Source organism: Lissotriton vulgaris, chromosome 4_1 (genome assembly GCF_964263255.1).
Source record: "Lissotriton vulgaris chromosome 4_1, aLisVul1.2, whole genome shotgun sequence".
NCBI classification, from domain to species: Eukaryota; Metazoa; Chordata; class Amphibia; order Caudata; family Salamandridae; genus Lissotriton; species Lissotriton vulgaris.
In genome coordinates this window covers 177,142,927-177,162,813 of record NC_141691.1, presented here as the reverse complement: position 1 = coordinate 177,162,813, position 19,887 = coordinate 177,142,927, and the positions used below count along the sequence as shown (strand labels likewise).

Below are 19,887 nucleotides of genomic sequence, written 5' to 3'. Positions count from 1 at the left end.
ACCTACGGTTCCCCATTCTGCAGAGACCACTCAGACAGGATATCTTAAAAAGCCCAGAGTTGCTCGATTTACAAACGTGTACTAATTTTATTTTGGTGCCCATGGCTTTGTTTTGCCAAGTCCTACGCTCCTCTACGGTCAACCACACGTTGTAAGCAATGGCTGTTTTGCATTCTGGTACTTGTAGTCTATTTCTAGTGAAACAGAAAATCTGCAAACAGCAGAACACAAATAAAAGTTCAGACTGTTTAAACGGGTTTTTGAGACACAACCCCGCCTGAAAGATCCTTGTAAACTGCCTTGTTCAGCTGATTAGTTTCTTTGTAATGAAAACAAAATGACCCTTGCAGAGTGTTTACACACAAAAAGCTCACGCCTGGACTTGCATTCTTTGTCCTACAAGACCAGCAACATGTCTTCTGACACCTGCCTGCACTGAGGGCAGGCAATGTCATCTCTTCAGCCGGCTGCCCGTCCCTGACTTTCCTTCCCTGTTTACCCACCACACAGTCAGATCACACCACTTACTCTTCAATAGCATCATTGCAGCTTCGCTTGTCTGGGCGCCGGCAGGAGGTATTTAATTGCAAAGCTTAATGGCACTCCTTTTATTGAGCTCCCAACAAATGGCAGAGTCCCCCCAAAGTGGAATTTGAACATGTGTACAACATGTGGCCACTCTTTCTCTGCAGCCGATACATTAACCCACATAGCTATCCGGAGAGTACAGGCAGTTTTAGGATCATCTGAGGCAACTCATTTCTCCAAGCTGCGGGTTTTGTGGTAGGTGAGCAATAAGCCTGCTTGGGCGTGCTTAGCAACAAGTCGATGTAGTCTCAGACTGCACCCACGGCATGGAATGCCCGTTGAGGTGCAAGTTGGCGACGCCCGGTGCCTTGCCACAGAGCTGTCAGTGCCGCTCACCAGTCACCCAAGGCTCCCTCCTTTGCTGCCATGTGAGCCCCCTACCCTCGATCAATAGTGCCATTGTGCACCGCATGGCCGCGCCAGCCGCTAGCACACTGGCTCGCTCCTGAACCTTCTGCAATTTCTCTACAGAGCTAAAAAGAAGCACCCATGCTCCCTGGAAGGTGGGGGCGAAAGCCGACACATGGGATGCTGTGCGGGGTGATGAGAAAACGTCTTCGATGACCAGGTGAGTCTTAATGATGGTATGTACCACACAACATAGAAATGTAAGAAAAACAGTTTTTAATAGTGTATGATACTGGAGGAATCCCTGTTTCTAAATGCACCCGGTGTATTAGCCAGCTAAGGGATCTGAGGTGCAGAAAGTTCAAATAGTGTGCTCAGGATCAAACAAGTGACAGTGGAAGCCGGGTTGACGATAGGGTTGGATTGGGATTCAAAATCCGGGCACACTAATAAAAACGTGGCCCACATTTACACATTGCCGTTCCACAAAACACTGCTTCGGCGAAATTTTATTTATAAAAAAAAAAAAGGGTGGCTGTAAAAAAAAAAATGCACGGATTAGTTTACACTGGTGAAACACACCTGAAAACAAGTGAGGCCACTTTTGCTCAGGCCCCCTGCCCCCGCTCAATATGCAAACATTAATGGGCCGGCCCAGCAAGAGAGAGGGAGTGACACCTCTGCCCGGTAATGAAAAGCGACGTAATGGGCACCCACCTGCCTCCAGAAAGGCCACTCAGGCACCCACTGGGTCCCTAGCGACTTCCTAACAATGCAGAAACTGATCAAGTCAGCCACCGAGGCTGCACAAAAAAGCAGCCCACAGCTGGAACTGGACACAGGCCACTCGGGCATTGCCCGAGTGCCCGTGTTACCAATCCGATGCTGGTTGACGATCATGCTTTCGCACTCGGCGCCTTAATCTGTAGAGTGCACCAAGGCCTCCGACACTGATATTGTTTCAGACAACCCTAGCAGCCACAGTACACTTGCAGGTGACAACACATAAAAAGAGGAGGCCCAGGCTTCCTTTCATGCAGAGAGACATGGCAGTACCGACCACAGCATGTGGTAGTCAAGACAAACCAAGGATCTAATAGTGATGGTTTTCGCACACAGCATGGGTTGGGACATTCATGTATGTCATTGTACATAAAATAGAGCAGGTTGCTGGAGTTTATATGATGACATGGGTGGGGTGGCGGGGCAGCAGTGTCTAGTACATTTGCTTTTGAGAGTTCATCAACAATTGTGGTGAACAAATACCAAAGTTTTCTAAAGAACAAGTTACTTACCTTCGGTAATGATATATTTGCAAGAAACATAGGTTAGTTATAGATTCCTTACCTTAGAATTACCCCCAGGAATCAGATAGGATCCGGAAAGTTTTTTGTCAGCAGTACCCCTGGGCGTCAAAAGGTTGCGTCGGTCGGGTCCGCGTTTGTCGTTGGTGTTGTGGTCGCCAGGATAAAGTCGTGGTAGCTCCTTAGAAGCCGCCCTCACGTGCTTACGTCAGTTCTGTATACAACTTTCCAGTCAAGTCAAGTCAAGTCAGAGAATTTGTATAGCGCACTACATACCCAGAGGGTCTCAAGGCGCTTGAGGGGGGGGTGGGGAATTACTTGTCGAATATCCACGTTTTAAGTTGCTTTCTGAATGCTAGGTGGTTCTGGGTAAGGCGAAGGTAAGTGGGAAGTGAGTTCCAGGTTTTAGCTGCCAGGTAGGAGAAGGATCTACCTCCCATGGTGGTTTTGTTGATGCGAGGTACAGTGGCAAGGGCTTGGTTGGATGATCGTAGCTGGCGGGAGGGGGTGTAGAAGGACAGTCGTGTGTTGAGGCATTCTGGTCCGATTTCGTAGAGTGCTTTGTGTGCGTGGGTCAGGAGCCGGAAAGTGATCCTCTTATTGACGGGAAGCCAGTGGAGGTTTTTCAGGTGACCAGAGATATGTTCTTTACGCGGGATGTCTAATATGAGCCGGGCTGAGGCATTTTGGATTCGTTGGAGTTTTTTCTGGAGTTTAGCGGTAGTACCGGCGTAGAGGGTGTTTCCATAGTCCAGTCGGCTCGTGACCAGAGCGTGGGTGACCGTTTTCCTGGTTTCGGTGGGGATCCAACGAAATGTTTTTTTGAGCATGCGAAGAATGTTGAAGCAGGATGAGGAGACGGCGTTGACTTGTCTGTTCATTGAAAGTGAGGAATCCAGGATGACGCCCAGGTTCCGTGCGTGGTCTGTCGGGATGGGTGCTTTTCCAAGGGCTTCTGGCCACCAAGAGTCGTCCCATGCGGAGGGGGAGGTACCTAAGATGAGGACTTCTGTTTTATCTGAGTTCAGTTTCAGACGGCTGTGTTTCATCCATTCGGCTACTTCTTTCATTCCTTCGTGTAGGTTAGTTTTGGTGGTGCTAGGGTCATTGGTGAGTGATAGGATCAGTTGAGTGTCATCCGCGTAGGAGATGATGTTGAGGTTGTGTTGGCGTGCGATGACCGCGAGGGGGCTCATGTACACGTTGAAGAGGGTGGGGCTGAGTGAAGATCCTTGTGGTACGCCGCAGATGACTTCAGTGGCCTCTGACTTGAATGGTGGAAGGCGGACTCTCTGGGTTCTTCCGGTGAGGAACGAGGTGATCAATTCTAGTGCTTTTCCTTGGATTCCGATGTTTCTGAGGCGCTGTAGGAGGGTGCTGTGGCAGACTGTGTCGAAGGCTGCGGAGAGGTCGAGGAGGATGAGGGCGACTGTGTCTCCATTGTCCAGTAGAGTTCGAATGTCGTCTGTTGCTGCGATGAGGGCGGTCTCAGTGCTGTGTTTCGCTCGGAAGCCGGACTGTGAGGAGTCGAGGGATTTGTTGGCTTCGAGGAAGGCGGCGAGCTGGTTGTTGACAGCTTTTTCGATGACTTTGGCCGGGAATGGAAGGAGCGAGATGGGGCGGTAATTTTTGAGTTCGGTGGGGTCCGCTGTGGGTTTTTTCAGAAGGGCGCTGAGTTCAGCGTGTTTCCAGCTTTCCGGGAAGGTGGCGGAGTTGAAGGAGCAGTTGATGACGTTTTGGAGGTGCAGTGCTATTATGGAGTCTGCTTTGTTGAAGATGTGGTGAGGGCATGGGTCTGTGGGGGATCCTGAGTGGATGGAGTTCATCAGGCGGATGGTGTCCTCAGTGGAGATTGGGTTCCAGTCATTAAGGATGTTCGAGGGGGGTGAAGGTCCAGCAAATGGTTGGGTGGGTTGGTCTCCGGGTTGGTTGTCGAAGCTGTTGTGGATGTCTGCAATTTTGTTGTGGAAGAATGAAGCTAGGGAGTCGCAGAGGGCTTGAGAGGGGGTGATGTCGTTAGAGTTGGCCGAGGGATTGGTAAATTCCTTGACGATGTTGAAAAGTTCCTTGCTGTTGTGGGCGTTGTTATCTAGTCGGTCCTTGAAGGCGGTTTTCTTGGCCTTTCGGATCAGTTGGTGGTGTATGCGGGTGGCGTTTTTGAAGGCGTCCTTGGTGCTGGTGGTTGGGTCTTTTTTCCAGGCCTTCTCAACGGAGCGGCAGAGTTTCTGGATTTCTTAAGATCATCGTTGAACCATGAGGCCTTCTTGCTGCCAAGTTTGCTTTGTTGTTTTTTCAGTGGTGCTAGGATGTCGGCGCTGTTGGATAACCAGAGGGTGAGGTTGGTGGTGGCTTGGTCGGGGTTTGAGGAGTGGGCTGGGGGGTTTAGAAGAAGCGATGAGGAGATCTGGTCGATGGTGATTTTGTTCCAGTTTCTTTGCAGAGTTGGTAGGGGGTGGTTGTTGGGTTTGGGCTTGTTGTAGGTAAAGTGAACGCAGCTGTGGTCAGTCCAGAGGAGAGCCGTAGTGTGGCTGAAGGAGACATGATTGCTGGAGGTGAAGATAGGGTCGAGGGTGTGACCTGCGATGTGGGTGGGGGTAGTGACCAGTTGTTTAAGTCCGAGGTTGGCAAGGTTGTCCAAAAGGGTGGTGGAGTTGCGGTCGTTGTTCTTTTCAAGGTGAAAATTGAGGTCTCCCAGAAGGATGTAATCTTTGGAGGGGAGCGCGTGTGGAGTGATGAAGTCCGTGATGTCCTCACTAAATTGTGCGCGGGGTCCTGGTGGCCTGTAAAGGAGGGTGCCTCTGAGTGTGGTCTTGGGGTCGATGTGGATCTGGAAGTGAAGGTGTTCAGAGTTGGTGAGATTGACGTCAGAGCTGGTTGAGATGTGGATGGATTTCTTATGGACGATAGCGATTCCTCCTCCTGTGTGGCCGGTACGGTCCTTGCGTATGATCTTATAATCTTCTGGGATGGCAATGGTGATGTCTGGGGCGGAGGAGGCGTTCATCCATGTTTCTGTAAGGAAGGCGACGTCCGGAGAGATGGTGTCTAGTAGATTCCATAGGTCAATGGCGTGCCTGTGGACCGATCGGGTGTTGAGCAAGATGCATTGTAGGTGGTTGGGGTCGGGAATCTGTGGTGTGGTCGTAGCGGAGTTGTTGTCGGTGCCGATGAATTTGCAGGAGTAGCATGAGAAAGGTCCATGGGTGTGTCCAGGAGCGGCTTGGACGCAGTTGGGGGAGCGGCCGGGGTTAAGGGCTAGGAGGGTGGGGGCATCGTAGGTAATGTGGGAGGGCTGGGCAATGCGAGGGCCAGGGGGTCTGGCGCTGGGCGCGGTCCAGGCGCGGACGGGCGTAGACGGGCTTACCTTTGGCGCACCTTCGGCGCGGATTGGGCGCGGTCGCTGCGCGTGAAATCTTCTCTCATATATAGATAGTGGAGGGGGCGGAGCGTGGGAGGGGCTGCTGGGAGGCGGGGAGCGGGGAGGAGACACGGTCCACGAGTGACCAAACCCAAAATGGACGGGCGGAAACCAAACAGGGATTGCAATCAGAGCGTCTAAAGTCAACAAATACACAATCAAAGCAGCGCAATATACAAGGAGATGCCTTGCGCAGTAAAAACGATACCAGGCGCTATGTTCCCCTCGAGGCGCTCAGGGAATGCAGGCTGCGTCGGAGTGCGATCACCCAGGTAGGCAGAGGGTGTTAGGAGCAGCAGCTGGGGCAGGCAGTCGTCAGAAGCAGCAAGCGGAGCAGGAGGAGTGCAGCAATCAGCCTGGAGATCGTGGCTGGGAGCGTGGGGGAGCGACCACAATGGAGCTAGTCCAGGTGGTCACAGAGGGGTGTGGGCAGGGTCGGGCTGCTTTGCTTGTCGGTGGGAGGGGCTGCTGGGAGGCGGGGAGCGGGGAGGAGACATGGTCCACGAGTGACCAAACCCAAAATGGACGGGCGGAAACCAAACAGGGATTGCAATCAGAGCGTCTAAAGTCAACAAATACACAATCAAAGCAGCGCAATATACAAGGAGATGCCTTGCGCAGTAAAAACGATACCAGGCGCTATTTTCCCCTCGAGGCGCTCAGGGAATGCAGGCTGCGTCGGAGCGCGATCACCCAGGTAGGTAGAGGGTGTTAGGAGTAGCAGCTGGGGCAGGCAGTCGTCAGAAGCAGCAAGCGGAGCAGGAGGAGTGCAGCAATCAGCCTGGAGATCGTGGCTGGGAGCGTGGGGAGCGACCACAGAGCCATGCAAGATACTGAGCACTGGTGCACAAAACTAGGGCCCTGAAAGGAAATCCTTAACCCTAGATGTCAGTTTGAAAGAACAAGAAGGAAGGGTGGGGCGGTAAGGAATCTATGTTTCTCACAGATATATCGTTTCCAAAGGTAAGTAACTTGTTCATTTGAAAGAAACAGTTAGTCTAAGAATACTTAACTTAGATTAGATACCACAGCAATACCAGCCCCACGGGTGGGTCTGCAAACCAAGTTAACACCACAAAGTCCTGGAGAACAGAACAGACAAAGAAGCTGTCTCTCCCGACTTGGCTGTCCAGGCAGTAATGTCTTGTGAACGTGCACAGCGATGCCCACATAGCTGCCTGATAGATGTCATTAAGGGGGACTCCACGTCCCAAAGCAGTGGTAAGCTGCTGTTGCCCTGGTGGAACGGGTGCGCAACCCCATTGGCGGCTCCTACTTTGCCAAGGAATAACAAGCTTTGATGGACAAAACAATTCATCTAGAAATGGTCCCTTTGTGCACAGTCCAACCTTTTGTGGCGCCCACATAGCCAAGAAAGAGCTGGTCATCCACCTTATTTATTTATTTATTTATTTATTTATTATAAAGTTTTGTATAGCGCGAACAAGACCCGTGGGTATCAGAGCGCTTAACATGAGGTAGGAAAAAGAAAACCAGGTTACATATGTATACATCGTTAGCAAGCAATCGCAGTGAGGTAGATGACATATAAATTCGTAACACAAGTGACGTTAGCAAAAGTAAGTATGCTATGATTAAATAAAATACAAGACATGTATATATAACAAATATGAGGTAGCACGGTATAGGTTCATGTATGAGGTAGCACGGTATAGGTTCATGAAAGATATTGTTCTTCTTGTTCAATTAAATCTCCATTCCTGTTGGCTATTGGGTTGTTCCCGTATCCTAGGATACATATTCCATTATAGTATTGTCTGAGCCTTCTATTTTGATGGCGTACATGATCTGTACTAAGGCAGTATTATAGCAAATCCATGATCCGTGAACTTCATTAAGTAATGTATCTATTCATCAGCAGGCTCTTCACTTCCCGTTTGAATATTACCAGATTCTGGATCTTCCTGATGTTTGGAGGGAGTGAGTTCCATATTCTGGGGGCCGCTCCTGAGAACGCTCTGTCATAAGTTTTTTTCTTTCGGAAGAATGCTGGTCGTAGTAGCAGCTCCCCAGCACTCCTAGATGTTCGGTTGCCACCGGACAACTGAATTTTCTTTGCTAGATATCTTGGGGTGTTGTCGTGTAATGCTTTATGTGTGATACATGCTAACTTCATTTGTATTCTTGCTTCATAAGGTAGCCAGTTTAATGCTTTTAGGTGTGGGGATATATGGTCATATTTCCTAGTTCCGGTGATAAGTCTTGCTGCAGCGTTAAGGCAGGCTTTTAGTGGTCCTGTGGACATTTTTGGTAATCCAGCCAAGGTGGTGCATCCATATTCAATCCTTGAGACAACTAAGGATTGGATTGCCAATTTGAGGTCTGACTCTGTGATGAAAGGTTTCAATTTTCTTAGGTAGTTCAAGTGAAATCGGGCACTTTTCGCCATTGAGTTAATGTGGGCTTTCATGTCTAGATTCTCATCTAAGATGATTCCTAGTGATTTGGCTGAGTTGACAAGGGTAGGGGTACAGTTTAGCGCAGTCAGGACTTTCATCCATTCCATTATTTCTGTATTCCTCTTTGGTGGAGAGATTAATAGGAACTCTGTTTTATGTGCATTCAGCTTCAGGTGGTTTGCCATTAACCATTGAAGTGTCATTTTTAGTGTCTCATTTATTAATTCCAATTCTTTTATGGATCCGATCTTTACGTATATTTGCGTGTCGTCTGCATACATGTGATAGGATATTTGAGATTTTTGTAGAATTTCTGTGAGTGGCTCGACGTATAGGTTAAACAGATCTGGGGATAATGTCGATCCTTGAGGGACTCCAATTGTGGTAGGGCACGGAGGGGAGATTGATTGGTTAACCAGGAAGCGCTGTGTTCTATTCTGTAAAAAGGACTCGAACCATTTCAGCACTGTTCCTGATATTCCCATCCTGTCCCGTAGCCTGGCCAGTAATGCTTCATGATTTACCGTATCAAATGCCGATGACAAGTCCAGGAGGATCAGTAAGCATGCTTGATTTTGGTCAAGGGCCTGTAATGCGTCATCAGTAATGTGGAGAATCGCTGTTTCAGTGCTGTGCCCTGCTCTGAATCCTGATTGGCATTCATCTAACAGGGAGAATTTGTTGATGTGTTGGCACAATTGGTTCTGCACACATTTCTCAGTCAACTTGGCCAGTAAAGGGATGTTGGTCACTGGGCGAAAGTTATTTGGATCTGATGTATCTGCTGTGGGTTTTTTGATTAAGGGAACGACTTGACCTGTTTTTAGGCAGTCTGGAAGGATCCCTTGTGACAGTGACGCATTTACTATTTCGGTCCATATTGGAATCAAGATGTGATTGATTTCTTTTACGCATTTTGCCGGTAGAGGGTCTTGGTGGTGGTTGTTAGGTTTGATTCCTGAGAGCGCCTTGGCAATCATGTGTTGGTCGTATAGTTCAAATGTTTCCCAGCTTGCCTTGTTTTTTGCCTTAGTGCCATCTGTTGTAGAGTTGGCATCGTTAGTAGCCCTAGGTTCGTTGGGAAGGTTTAATGCCGAGTCTTTAAGCTCTATTTCGAGTGCTTTGGCCTTTTCCATGAAAAATGTGGAGAAATCATCACAGCTTAGAGATGTTTTTGAATGTTCTTGCACTGTTTTGGCTAGTTTGTTTGATTGCTCCTTTAGGATTTCAAATAGTTTTCGTGGCCTGTTTTTGGCATTATCCAGTTCTTCTCTTATAAATTCCTTTTTTGAGTTGATGATCTTTTTATTATATTGTTTCCTTGTTTTTCTGAGGGCTTCCAGTTCAGGAGTTGATGGGTGTTGCCTCCATTTTCTTTCGGCCATTCTCAATTTGCGTCTATCTTCATTTAGTCTTTCGTTAAACCATGGGTTTTTAGTCTTTTCTGAGATTCGTTTCAATTTTAGTGGCATGGTGTTATTAACGATATTTTCGACAGTTGTTATGTAGTGTTCCGTCAGTTCGTTAACTGTTTCCATATCGTTGGGTGGCTTTAAGTCTCTTTCACAGCTCTTGACCAGTAGTTCCATATTTGTTTCTTTTGTGTCTCGAGTCCATTTTTTGGTCTTGATAGGTTGCCTAGTTCTACCTTTTCTCATTGCGGGTATCATGAAAGTTATGGCGTGATGATCCGACCAGTCACATGGAGTTATGGAGTGGATTGTTGCAGCTTTGTTTCTTGAGATTATCCAGTCTAACGTCCCTCCTTTCGAATGTGTGGGCAGTGTGCACGCTTGATTGAGGTTTAGTTCAGTGAGGAAACCTTTAAGCATGTTGACCAGTTTGTCATTGCAGTTCTCCCAATGCAGGTTGAAGTCGCCTAGGAATATGTTATTGGCAGCGTCATTCGAGTTGGCTGTTATGATCTCCATTAACTCTGCTATAAATTTTGTGTTATCTCCTGGTGGGTGATAGAAAGTATGCAGGTTGCACCATTGAGTGTTGGATGATCTTATGTTAAGACCAAGATACTCACATGATTCCAGCGGGTCGGCCTGAATTTGTTTAACCTCTATGTCAGATCGATGAATGCATGCTATCCCTCCCCCTAGCTTTCCGTGTCTATCCAGTCTGAGAACGTTGAATTGCGGTGGTATCAATAGATCCATGGTTGGGGATGAGGATTCTGTAAGCCAAGTTTCTGTAAGGATTGCCAGGTCGATGTCCTTGTTGAGGATGAGGTCCGCTATGTCCGATGCATGTTTGGTAGCTGACCGGCAGTTGAGTAATAGACAGGATAGGTGTTTTTCTTTTTTACTGGCGATCACATTTTCCGCTTCGTTTGGTGTTAGCTGTATGTGCTGTAAATTGTGGGGGTTGGAAGTTCTCTCGTTTTTCTTCACTGTTCTGTTAACGTCTAGCGGGACTGTTTGGATTCTCTCTTCCTCCTTGTGGTCCGATAAGTCATATGTTCGGATTAAGGCCAGCGTTTCCTCTTTAGATAGTGATTTCGTCCTGTCTGGTCGGTTGTCTCTTTGTATTAAACGCATGTTCGCCTCTATGCTCTTTCTGTGTGAGGACTGTACGAGATTTTGGATATCCGTGACTTTGGCGTGAATGTTCTCCGTCCTCTCTTCGATTTTTTCTATCGCCTGTACGGTATTCATGGTGACTTGTGTTAGCTTACTCACAAGTTTCTGAAGCTTAATAAAGTCCTTCTTGTTCTGGTGGGGTTTCTTTGGGGCGGCCGATCTGTACATCCGCTCAACTCTTCTTATTTTTGGCACGAATCTTCGTTGCGCTGCCATTTTCTTTATCTTCTCTTTTTGATTGTCCATTTCGTCTCCATTCGGTGCGTCGCTGATGCTGGATATGTTCTGAATTGGTAGGATCGTGTTAGAGGTTGAGGGTCTGTGCGCCGCTGGTGTTGTATTAGCGTGAGGTGTGAGGAGGTTGCTGGAGTTAGATAGGTCCTGTGTTGTTGTGAGTTTGTTTGTTGGTGTGGGTGTGTACGAAGTTGGTATGGTTCTGACGAGGGTTTGGGATGTGGGAAGGCTGATGTCTTCTGTCTCAACCAATTCCTGGAATTGTTTTGTGTGATCCAAGTAAAAGGAAAGAGTACGTTTTGGATCCAGACGGTAAATCCTCTCTTCTTCTTTGGAAGGATGCGGAGGCGGAAAGAAGGTGGGCAAAGTGATGGTCTGTCCAATATGGAAAGGAGTAACCACTTGGGAAGGAAGGAAGGACGATTTCGAAGGACAACCTTGTCCAGATGAACAGTCAGAAAAGGAGGTTTAGAGTAAAGAGCTTGGAGCTCACTCACCCTGCGCGCAGAGGTGATGGCCACCAGAAAGGCAGGTTTCAAAGCCAGAAGCCTGAGAGGACAGTTATGTAGCGGCTCAAACGGAGCGCACATAAGATATGTAAGAACCAAATTCAAGTCCCACAGGGGCTTTACGAAGGGAACAGGAGGAAAAAGATGAGTAATGCCCTTAAAGAAGTGATTTACAGGGGACTTGAAAAGAGAAGGCTGATCGGGAAGCCTAGTAAAGGCGGGAATGGCAGAGAGATAGCCTACTAGAGTGCCCAGAGCAGAGCCCTGCTGGGCCAGAGAAAGGAGGAACAAGAGAACCTCAGAAAGAGGGGGCGGAAAAGGAATCCACAACCATTGCTGTGCACCATGCCACAAATGTGTTCCATCTGCAGGTGTATACCGTCTTAGTGGAGGGACGCCTGGCTGCCAAGATAACATCACAGACTTCGGGAGGAAGGTAGAAAGCTGTCAACTATCGCCGCTCAATCTCCACGCAAGGAGTGGAGGCTAGACAGGCTCGGGTGGAGGACTGTCCCCTGCTGCTGCGACAGGAGATCCTCCCGAAGAGGCAGTCGGATCGGAGGATCGATGGCTATGTGCAATAGCTCGGAATACCAGACTCTTCGTGCCTAATCCAGAGCCACAAGAATGACTAGGGGCCGGTCGTGCCTGATCTTCTTAAGGACTCTGGGCAGCAGTGGTGTAGGCGGGAAGGCGTATAGAAGACCGCAACTCCACTTGCAACGAAAAGCAGCGCTGAGCAAGTGCCATCTTGGAAATTTCAACCTGCAGAATTGCTGACATTGCGCGTTCTCTTCGGTGGCGAATAGATCTAACCAAGGCTCTCCCCGCTGTTGGAAGAGACCTTGCACCACCTCTGAGTGAAGACGCCATTCGTAATCCATCATGCACCTGCAGCTGAGTTCGTCCACCCTGGCGTTTAGCGAGCCTGCAGGTTTTGAACCACCAGGGATATGCCCTGATGTTCCAGCCATGTCCAGAGGCGGAGGGCCTCTTGACATAGGGTCCATGACCCCACCCCGCCTTGTTGGTTGCAGTACCATATGGCGATGGTGTTGTTCGTTGAAAGGTTTTTTTAATATGAATCTCAGGAGGTAAAACAAAGATGTGAAAGAAACAGAATCTATAGATTCTTTACCTTAGAATTACCCCAAGCGTCAGACTGGATCCAGAAAGTTCACTGAGATCATCTTACAGTGGCAAGCTAGCCATTCCCAAGTTTTATAGAGTAAGATGGGGAGGCAAAAGTTTCACCTTTACCTCTGTCATACTTTGGAACTCTTTGCCCATGGCTCTCAAAAATGAATACAACCTACTTCAGGTCAGGAAACATCTTAAAACATGGCTTTATTAAAGGTCTTCCTCCAATGAATACCGTCTAGTGTAGTTAGAGCCTAGATACCTTCGGCTCCTGTCATGCTTTATAAATATATCATATCATTTAATTGCATTTCATTTACTGGAAGATTATTAATCACTACAAAGCTGGACTAATTCTATGAATTTTACACAGATGTTCCAGTTCACAAGATAAAAGGCATGCAGTTACTCAAAAATAACATTAGTTTGTTTATACGTAGTTGTTCTTTACAGTAATCATAAGAGGAAGAAATGTTTTCAAGGTATGGCACCAGTATGACACTAGGAATGAGTCACACCTTATGCCCCAGACTACATGCACCATTCTATAGAAGCCTTGGTTGTGTCGGCCATGCCCACAGATGTGTGGGCATGGCAACAAAAAAGGTTACGTGCATTGTGCCAAAACCAGAATTCCTTGTATATCTGTATCCACCTTAATTACAATCTCTTATCTTTCAGGTAGGAAATGAAAGCATGACTGCTCTCCAAAATATGAAACTTATACATGAGATTGTTGTTTTAAAAGTTACATGAATTTGCTTGCTGTATCATGCAATATAGATGTGTAAAGTATAAAATAGTAAAATTTGAAGATGACTAAAAACAAATTCAAATTGTGAAACAGTTCTGCCAGAAAAAGTTAGAAGCTTATGCAGACACTTTTTGCTTTTTTGTCTCTTTTTGCATATTATCTGTTTAAAAATAATGCATATTTTTGAAGGAAGATAATTGATAGGATCAAAAACACGGAGTAGCACAACGAAACAAATGATACACAATACTTACCATTGCAGTCCTAGACTTGATGAACCAGTCAAATCTGAACTGAGGGGCATTCCGAACACACTGCCTCAGTTCTTCATACACATTTTCTTTGTCAAAGCCCATCTTATGTAACATACAGATGAGGAACCTATCTTCTTCCTCTGTGTAGTTTTTGCCTTTATTTGTGCCATACTGAATGCGAAGCTGATGAAAAGGTGCTTTATACCTTGCAATCTGAAAGAAGAGAAACATTTTTTTATACATTGGGCACTTTTACAAAGGTTCAAAAAATAAGGCAAAACAAAATCTGCTATCTTTTTTCAGGTGCATTATATAAAACTGTACAAAGCTATATATGTGTGTGTTATGTGCGGATACAGTTCTTTCTTTGAGGTGCACATGTTGTAGCACCCAGCGCTTTCTGTTTTACAACTAAACGAGTGTTCTATAAGCGTATACGTATTACTGCTGCGGTTAATCTTGAGCATGATAATGAATGTGTATTCAAAATTTCACGTGAACTTTCTGTTAAGCTGCTGAGCTCTGCGGAGTCTTCTTTAACCTCACTGGGGGCTGACTGCTCAAGGTATATGCGACTCCCTCTCGAAGCAACATTTGATCTGCACCAAACGGAGCATGGATGAGCGCGTAGTGACGGCAAGAACTGGAAGGCATCCCAAATTGGGTGAAGCCTCGGACCTTGGATGGAGGAAAGCAATCACTTACTGGTGGTTACTGGTGCTTGGCAGGAAGTAGCTTGATGGCATGAAGAAAGCAGCGAACTAGAGAACACGATCCAGCAGAGCACTGGAGTTTGGAAAGAGGTGAGGTCACTATCGGGCACAGAACGTAGACTGTGTTTCAGATCAGAAGCCATTTATATAGGGTGGATATAGGAAGTTCTTTCATAGTGAATTGGAAGCTGAAGGAAAGTTCCGTAACCATTCCGGAGGTTAAAAAAGGTTCCAGAATTTTCGGGAAGGTGTTTCTAAGAATGATCATACAAACATTAACAATCTCCCTTTGCCATTTAAATACTTATCTTTCTTAAGTACATGGTCTTCTGGACTTTTGAACAGATCTCCAGTATTTGGGTGGCCACGGAGTGGCTGGGGCACAACACATCACGGTTAAGGTAGCCATCTTCGAGCAGCACGAGAATGCTTTGTGTTTGTGCCAAGCAGCACAACACTTTCCTTCGCAAATGTATTTGTCTGGCTATACTGATTTCCTGAGACTATATATTGATTTATGCTTCAGCCTTCAGGTCACACAAACTCTTCCATGTCCAACATACATAGTTTTGGGTTTTCCATTTTCTATAGTTGTGAGCAGGGTCGGATTGGGATCACAATTTGGCCCGGGCACTGACAAAATAAGTGGCCCACATTCAAGGGGCGTGGCCGACAATTAAGGGGCGTGGCCCACATTCAAGGGGCGTGCACTTTCATGAAACACTATTTGGTTACACACGTCAATGTCCTTGAATATTAGATGTAAATACATTAGGAATTTGGACAAGTATGGTAGTGCACTGTCCAGTGACCAGCTGAAAGAGGGCATCAAAGATCAGAAATTGGATTATAAATTCAAATCTGTTCCAAACAGGGGTCCAAAAATATGTTTGGCCGAGGCACCCAAAATCCTTAAGATGTTTGGCACAGAAATGAATTAAAGTGAGAGGATACTGTTCTTGCACAGGAGACACGGGGAAAGGTGACAATGGCGCCATGCTGAGCAACTAAAAAAACAGCAAGGCCCCTTTCTGTCACAAAATTATTTGAGCCCTTCAGGGAAGGAGCACCTAATAAGCAGCGAAGCCCCTGCTATTACTAACCTACTCAGCCCTCCCCAGACCTTCAGCTCAGGAGCACATGAACAGCAGTGAGGCCCCTGCAATTAGTAAATTAATCACCCTCCCCAGCACTCAAGGCCTCAGGGCAATGTCCTGGCAGGGGAGCACAAAACACAGCTGCTGCGTCATCCATGGTAGCCAGGGAGAGTCTGAGGTGAAGATGGTGCAAGTTGCTAAGATCACCTGGCCCCCACAGCGAGACCCATTCTTCCACGCCCACTATTCCCTCGGCTGTTTTCCTCTGGACCCCGACCCGCCATCTTGTCCATTCCCTCGTCTTGTACCCTTCTCCCTCGTTTCTCCCTTGACGATCCTCAAATGTTTCTTCCCTTTTCTGTTTTGCCTTTTCTCCATACCCTTGTATCCCTCCCACCCTCCCTTGGTGCTGTGACTGCATCCACCCTCCAACCCCACTTAATGGAACTCTGCCTGAGAAAATCTACTATGTGTGTATAAATATATATGTATATAGAGAACTCTAATTACTAGTATATGAAGTAGACCTTTGTAGTATCTACCATTCCTATGTGACTCTTAGAGTATATCCATTTGTATCCCTTCCTTGGGTATTTAGAGATAACTCTAATCACTAGTATATGCAGTAGACCTTTGTTCTCTCTACCATTCCTTTGTGACTCTTAGAGTATATCCATTTGTTTCTCTTCCTTGAGTGACTTTACTACTTGTACATTTTGAATTTTTTCTGCTTGTATCTTTAATGTAACGCATGTAATACTAAGTCCTTATGTTTCGCAACTGATTCTTATGTAAAGCACTCTGACACCTTCTGGTAAAGTTCGCGCTATATAAAATCGCATTAAATTAAAAAAAAAAAAACTAACACTGTTTATGTGCTGCGTGGGCCCCAGGGGGGCCAAGGTGAAAATGGCTCAAAGGCCTGAGCAACACCTGGCCCCCAGGGAGGCCGATTTTTGCAAACAATCACCCCCTCCCCAGTCACCCTCAGCCTGATTGCTTTGCTGGGCAGGGGGTGAAGGAGAGGCCACAGCGGATAATCACTGCACAGTGAAGCTGCATTCATTTCTCTGTCTCTGACTCCGTGCCCTCTGTGGGCCGTTTTTTTTTCTCCCCTTTCCTAGTCCACAGAGATCACGGAGACAGAGACAGAGAAATTAATGCAGCTTCACTGTGCGGCTGGGAAAGGGCAGGAAAAAAAACGGCCCACTGAGGGCACCGAGATACCGCCCCTTCGTCTGATGCCCGAATGCCCGCATTGCCAATCCGCCCCTGGTTGTGAGACTGTTTGAGCGGTATTCCTTATTGTTTAAATGTCAAAGTCGTTTGTAATATAGGACCGTACTCATTAACCAGGACCATTACAGAGTATATACAGTTTATCATCATTTGCAATAGTGACAAGAATATGTGCATTGCTTTCCACTTCACATTAAGGACTATTCTGGTTATTATTATGTGCTATTTTGGGGGCGTGGCTTCGGAGCCTCTGGAGATGGCTGCGGATCAGGAGAGCTCCATTGCGACATGAGGCACCGGACGGCCTCCAGGCTGCCTACCTTCACCGTTGGGCTCCAAACTGCACACACATGGGCTGGAACTCCGGCTCCACCATTTTCCAGCTCTGCAAATCAACAGGGTGAGCGCCAAGGATACAAATTTGACTCATCTCCTCAGCCGCGGATTGCAACGTAGTTGCGGCCGCCATTTTGTATTTTCTGCGGATTTCTTCATCTTACTGCCTGGATGCCTCAGACTCCTTTTTCCTCACAACAAAATGCTCATGTGACAGTTTTACAGCATTTTCTAAACAACCTTATCTATTACTGACTGTATTAACGTACACTATAAATTATTGGGCATAGAATATGTAGTTATTCTTTTTTCCTCAACAGCCCATGTCTTGTGCCTTTTACAGTCACCTCTGAAGTCTGCCTTTTGAAGGGGTCTCTCTTTCACAATAATCCATGGCGAAACCACGAACTATTCTTAGTACTACTCAACCTAATACCTTTACGTCATTGGAGGAATATAATCCCTTCCGTGTTTTACAAGATAATATGGAAGATGTGATTTCTGGTCCTTCTGTAACAAATGGCTCTGCACCCAATACACCTTGCTCCATTTAGAACCTGCTCCAAAGCAGGTTCTAAAATACCCTCAGCTCCAAGTGTTACACCAGGCAAATGAATCAAGAAGGACCCACCTTATCCCACTGCACCTTCTTCTTCAATTTCCATGGAGATAATTCTTGAGGAAATTCGTGATCTTAAACCCCTCATGGAAGAAAATAATATCCGCCTGCAGAATCTTGAAGATAATTCGGTGCATACTGAGCAAAAAGTTAAGCATTTAGAGAGACGAATTGACTGTTCAAGTTGTCACTGACCAGGTTCCTTTCATGCATAAAGAGGAAGTCCTTCTTAAGCAACAGATAGAAAATGTGGGAAACCGCAATAGGCGTAATAATTTACGCATTTATGGTCTTACGGAAGGTCTCAAAGGCACTGATCCTCTCTCCTTTTTAAAATCCTTTAAGCCAAATCTTCTTGGTTTTTCTGATTCCCAACCATTGAATATTCAATGAGCACACCGGTTGGGTCAAGGTCCTCGCTTTTCATCTTCTTCAACAAAACCTAGAGGAGTTATTTTATATTTTGTGGAATACACTGACCTGCTTAAGTTCCTCCATGCTGACAAGAAGAAAGGGAACATTTATTGGAATGGCTCTATTCTTTTCTTCGCTCAACACTATGCCAAAGTGACTGCGGATTGTTGGAAGCAGTTCCTAGGCATAAGACCTGCCCTTCCCAATTTGAATGCTAGATATGGCTTATTCCAACCTTGCCATTTCAAGGTGACTTACAACAACAAAACAACAAATTATGAGGATCCTGCTTGTCTTCAACATTTTTTGTACAATTGCAGAGGCAACTCTATGGACATTCCTCAATCTTCAATGGACTGATTGTTCCATTAATGAGTGATGTTGCTTGTATTTCTATGTCTTCCTGATGTATCTTTTGCTGTTCCGCTATGTCTTTGTTGGAAACTTCTTTATTTTCTCCAACAGGTGCGGTTTTGTGATCCCTTGATCTATGTTTCCCTCAATATTCCTGGATGGTGTCCCCCCTGACAGTCGTCGCTCTGGAGTTTCTAGTTTTGATGTGCAATCTACCCTTTGTGTCTTCACCCACCCCGCTTTTACTGTATGTTCGTGGTATGCCTTTTCGTTACCCCCGTCCATTATCAATTGTTTGACTTGTATTGTTTTGTGTTCTCTGTTATTTTCTCCCTTATTCCCTATCTTTTCTTCATCTTCTCCTTTTTCTTCATCTCCCTAATTTCCTGTCTTCTTTCAATCACTGGAATTTCTTCTATTTCTTTAATTCATTCTATTTTATATCTCATTTTCATTCCTTTTCCTGCATCATATTTATCTTTTTCTATTTTCATCTTTTCTCTATGACACTTCTTCCAGGTAATTATTTGCATGTGATGTAACATTATATCTACTTATTTATGAATGTTCATATCATAGTCTAAGATTTAATATATATATTTAGATGTAGTTAAAAATGATATCTTGGAATGTTAAAGGTTTGGGCTCTCGCATTAAACGTCAGCGAGTTTGATCACATGTTACAGGTTTAAAAGGGGATGTTGCTTTATTGCAAGAAATTCATGTAACAGATACTGAGATAATCAAATTACGTCGCCACTGGGTAGGTCATGTTCTTGCATCACTGGTTTCAGGGAAACGTAATGGTGTTGCTATTCTCTACCATAAACGTTTGGATATCCAACTTATACCTCAAGATAATGATTCTGAAGGAAGATGGGTTTCAGTATCTTTATTGATTAACAAGATTCCTTTAACCATTTTTAATGTACACACTCCCACTAACCAAGATAAATTGTTCTGGTCCCAAATCCTTTCCTCTTTGATGCAACATACTGATGATTATTTAATCCTTGGTGTTGATTGTAACATTATTATGGATCCTTTTATAGATAGAAGATCTAATTCTAGATTTGCACCTTCCCCCAGGCACACTCAATTTACCTCCACTATATTTCAAAGGTCTCTTGTAGACTCATGGAGACTTGGTCTTCCTACATTACAAGAATATACTTATTATTCACCTGCTCATTCTTCTCAATCCCGGATAGATTATATCTTTATTTCCAAAGCCCTAACCCAACATATTTCACAATCTGATATAGGCTCTATTTTAATCTCTTATCACGCCCCAGTTTCCCTAAATTTGGATTTGCTCCTCCCATCGAGGGTACTAAGAGATGGAGATTCAATAATTCTCTCCTATTAGATTTTAAATTTACATCAGCCTTTCTTGATTTTGCAACCATATTTTTTACAGAAAATGAGCCTCCTCAGTCATCTCCTCAAGTTTGGGATACCTGTAAAGCTGCCTCTGGAGACTTCATTATTTCGTTCGTAGCCCAAAAACGACAAGCATCTTCTCATTCCATACAGTTACTTAAAACACAAATTA

At 45.7% G+C, this 19,887-nt stretch overlaps 1 protein-coding gene across 2 annotated transcripts in view; it reads right to left on the bottom strand.

The window, feature by feature from the left end:
- SMARCA1 (SNF2 related chromatin remodeling ATPase 1) overlaps positions 1-19,887 on the bottom strand; it is a 2,209,746-nt gene that overhangs the window by 104,405 nt on the left and 2,085,454 nt on the right. For both annotated transcript variants that reach the window (XM_086918497.1, XM_086918496.1), the window contains one exon: positions 13,561-13,773. In XM_086918497.1, coding sequence (XP_086774623.1) covers positions 13,561-13,773 — 213 coding nt within the window. The remainder of the gene's footprint in view (positions 1-13,560; positions 13,774-19,887) is intronic.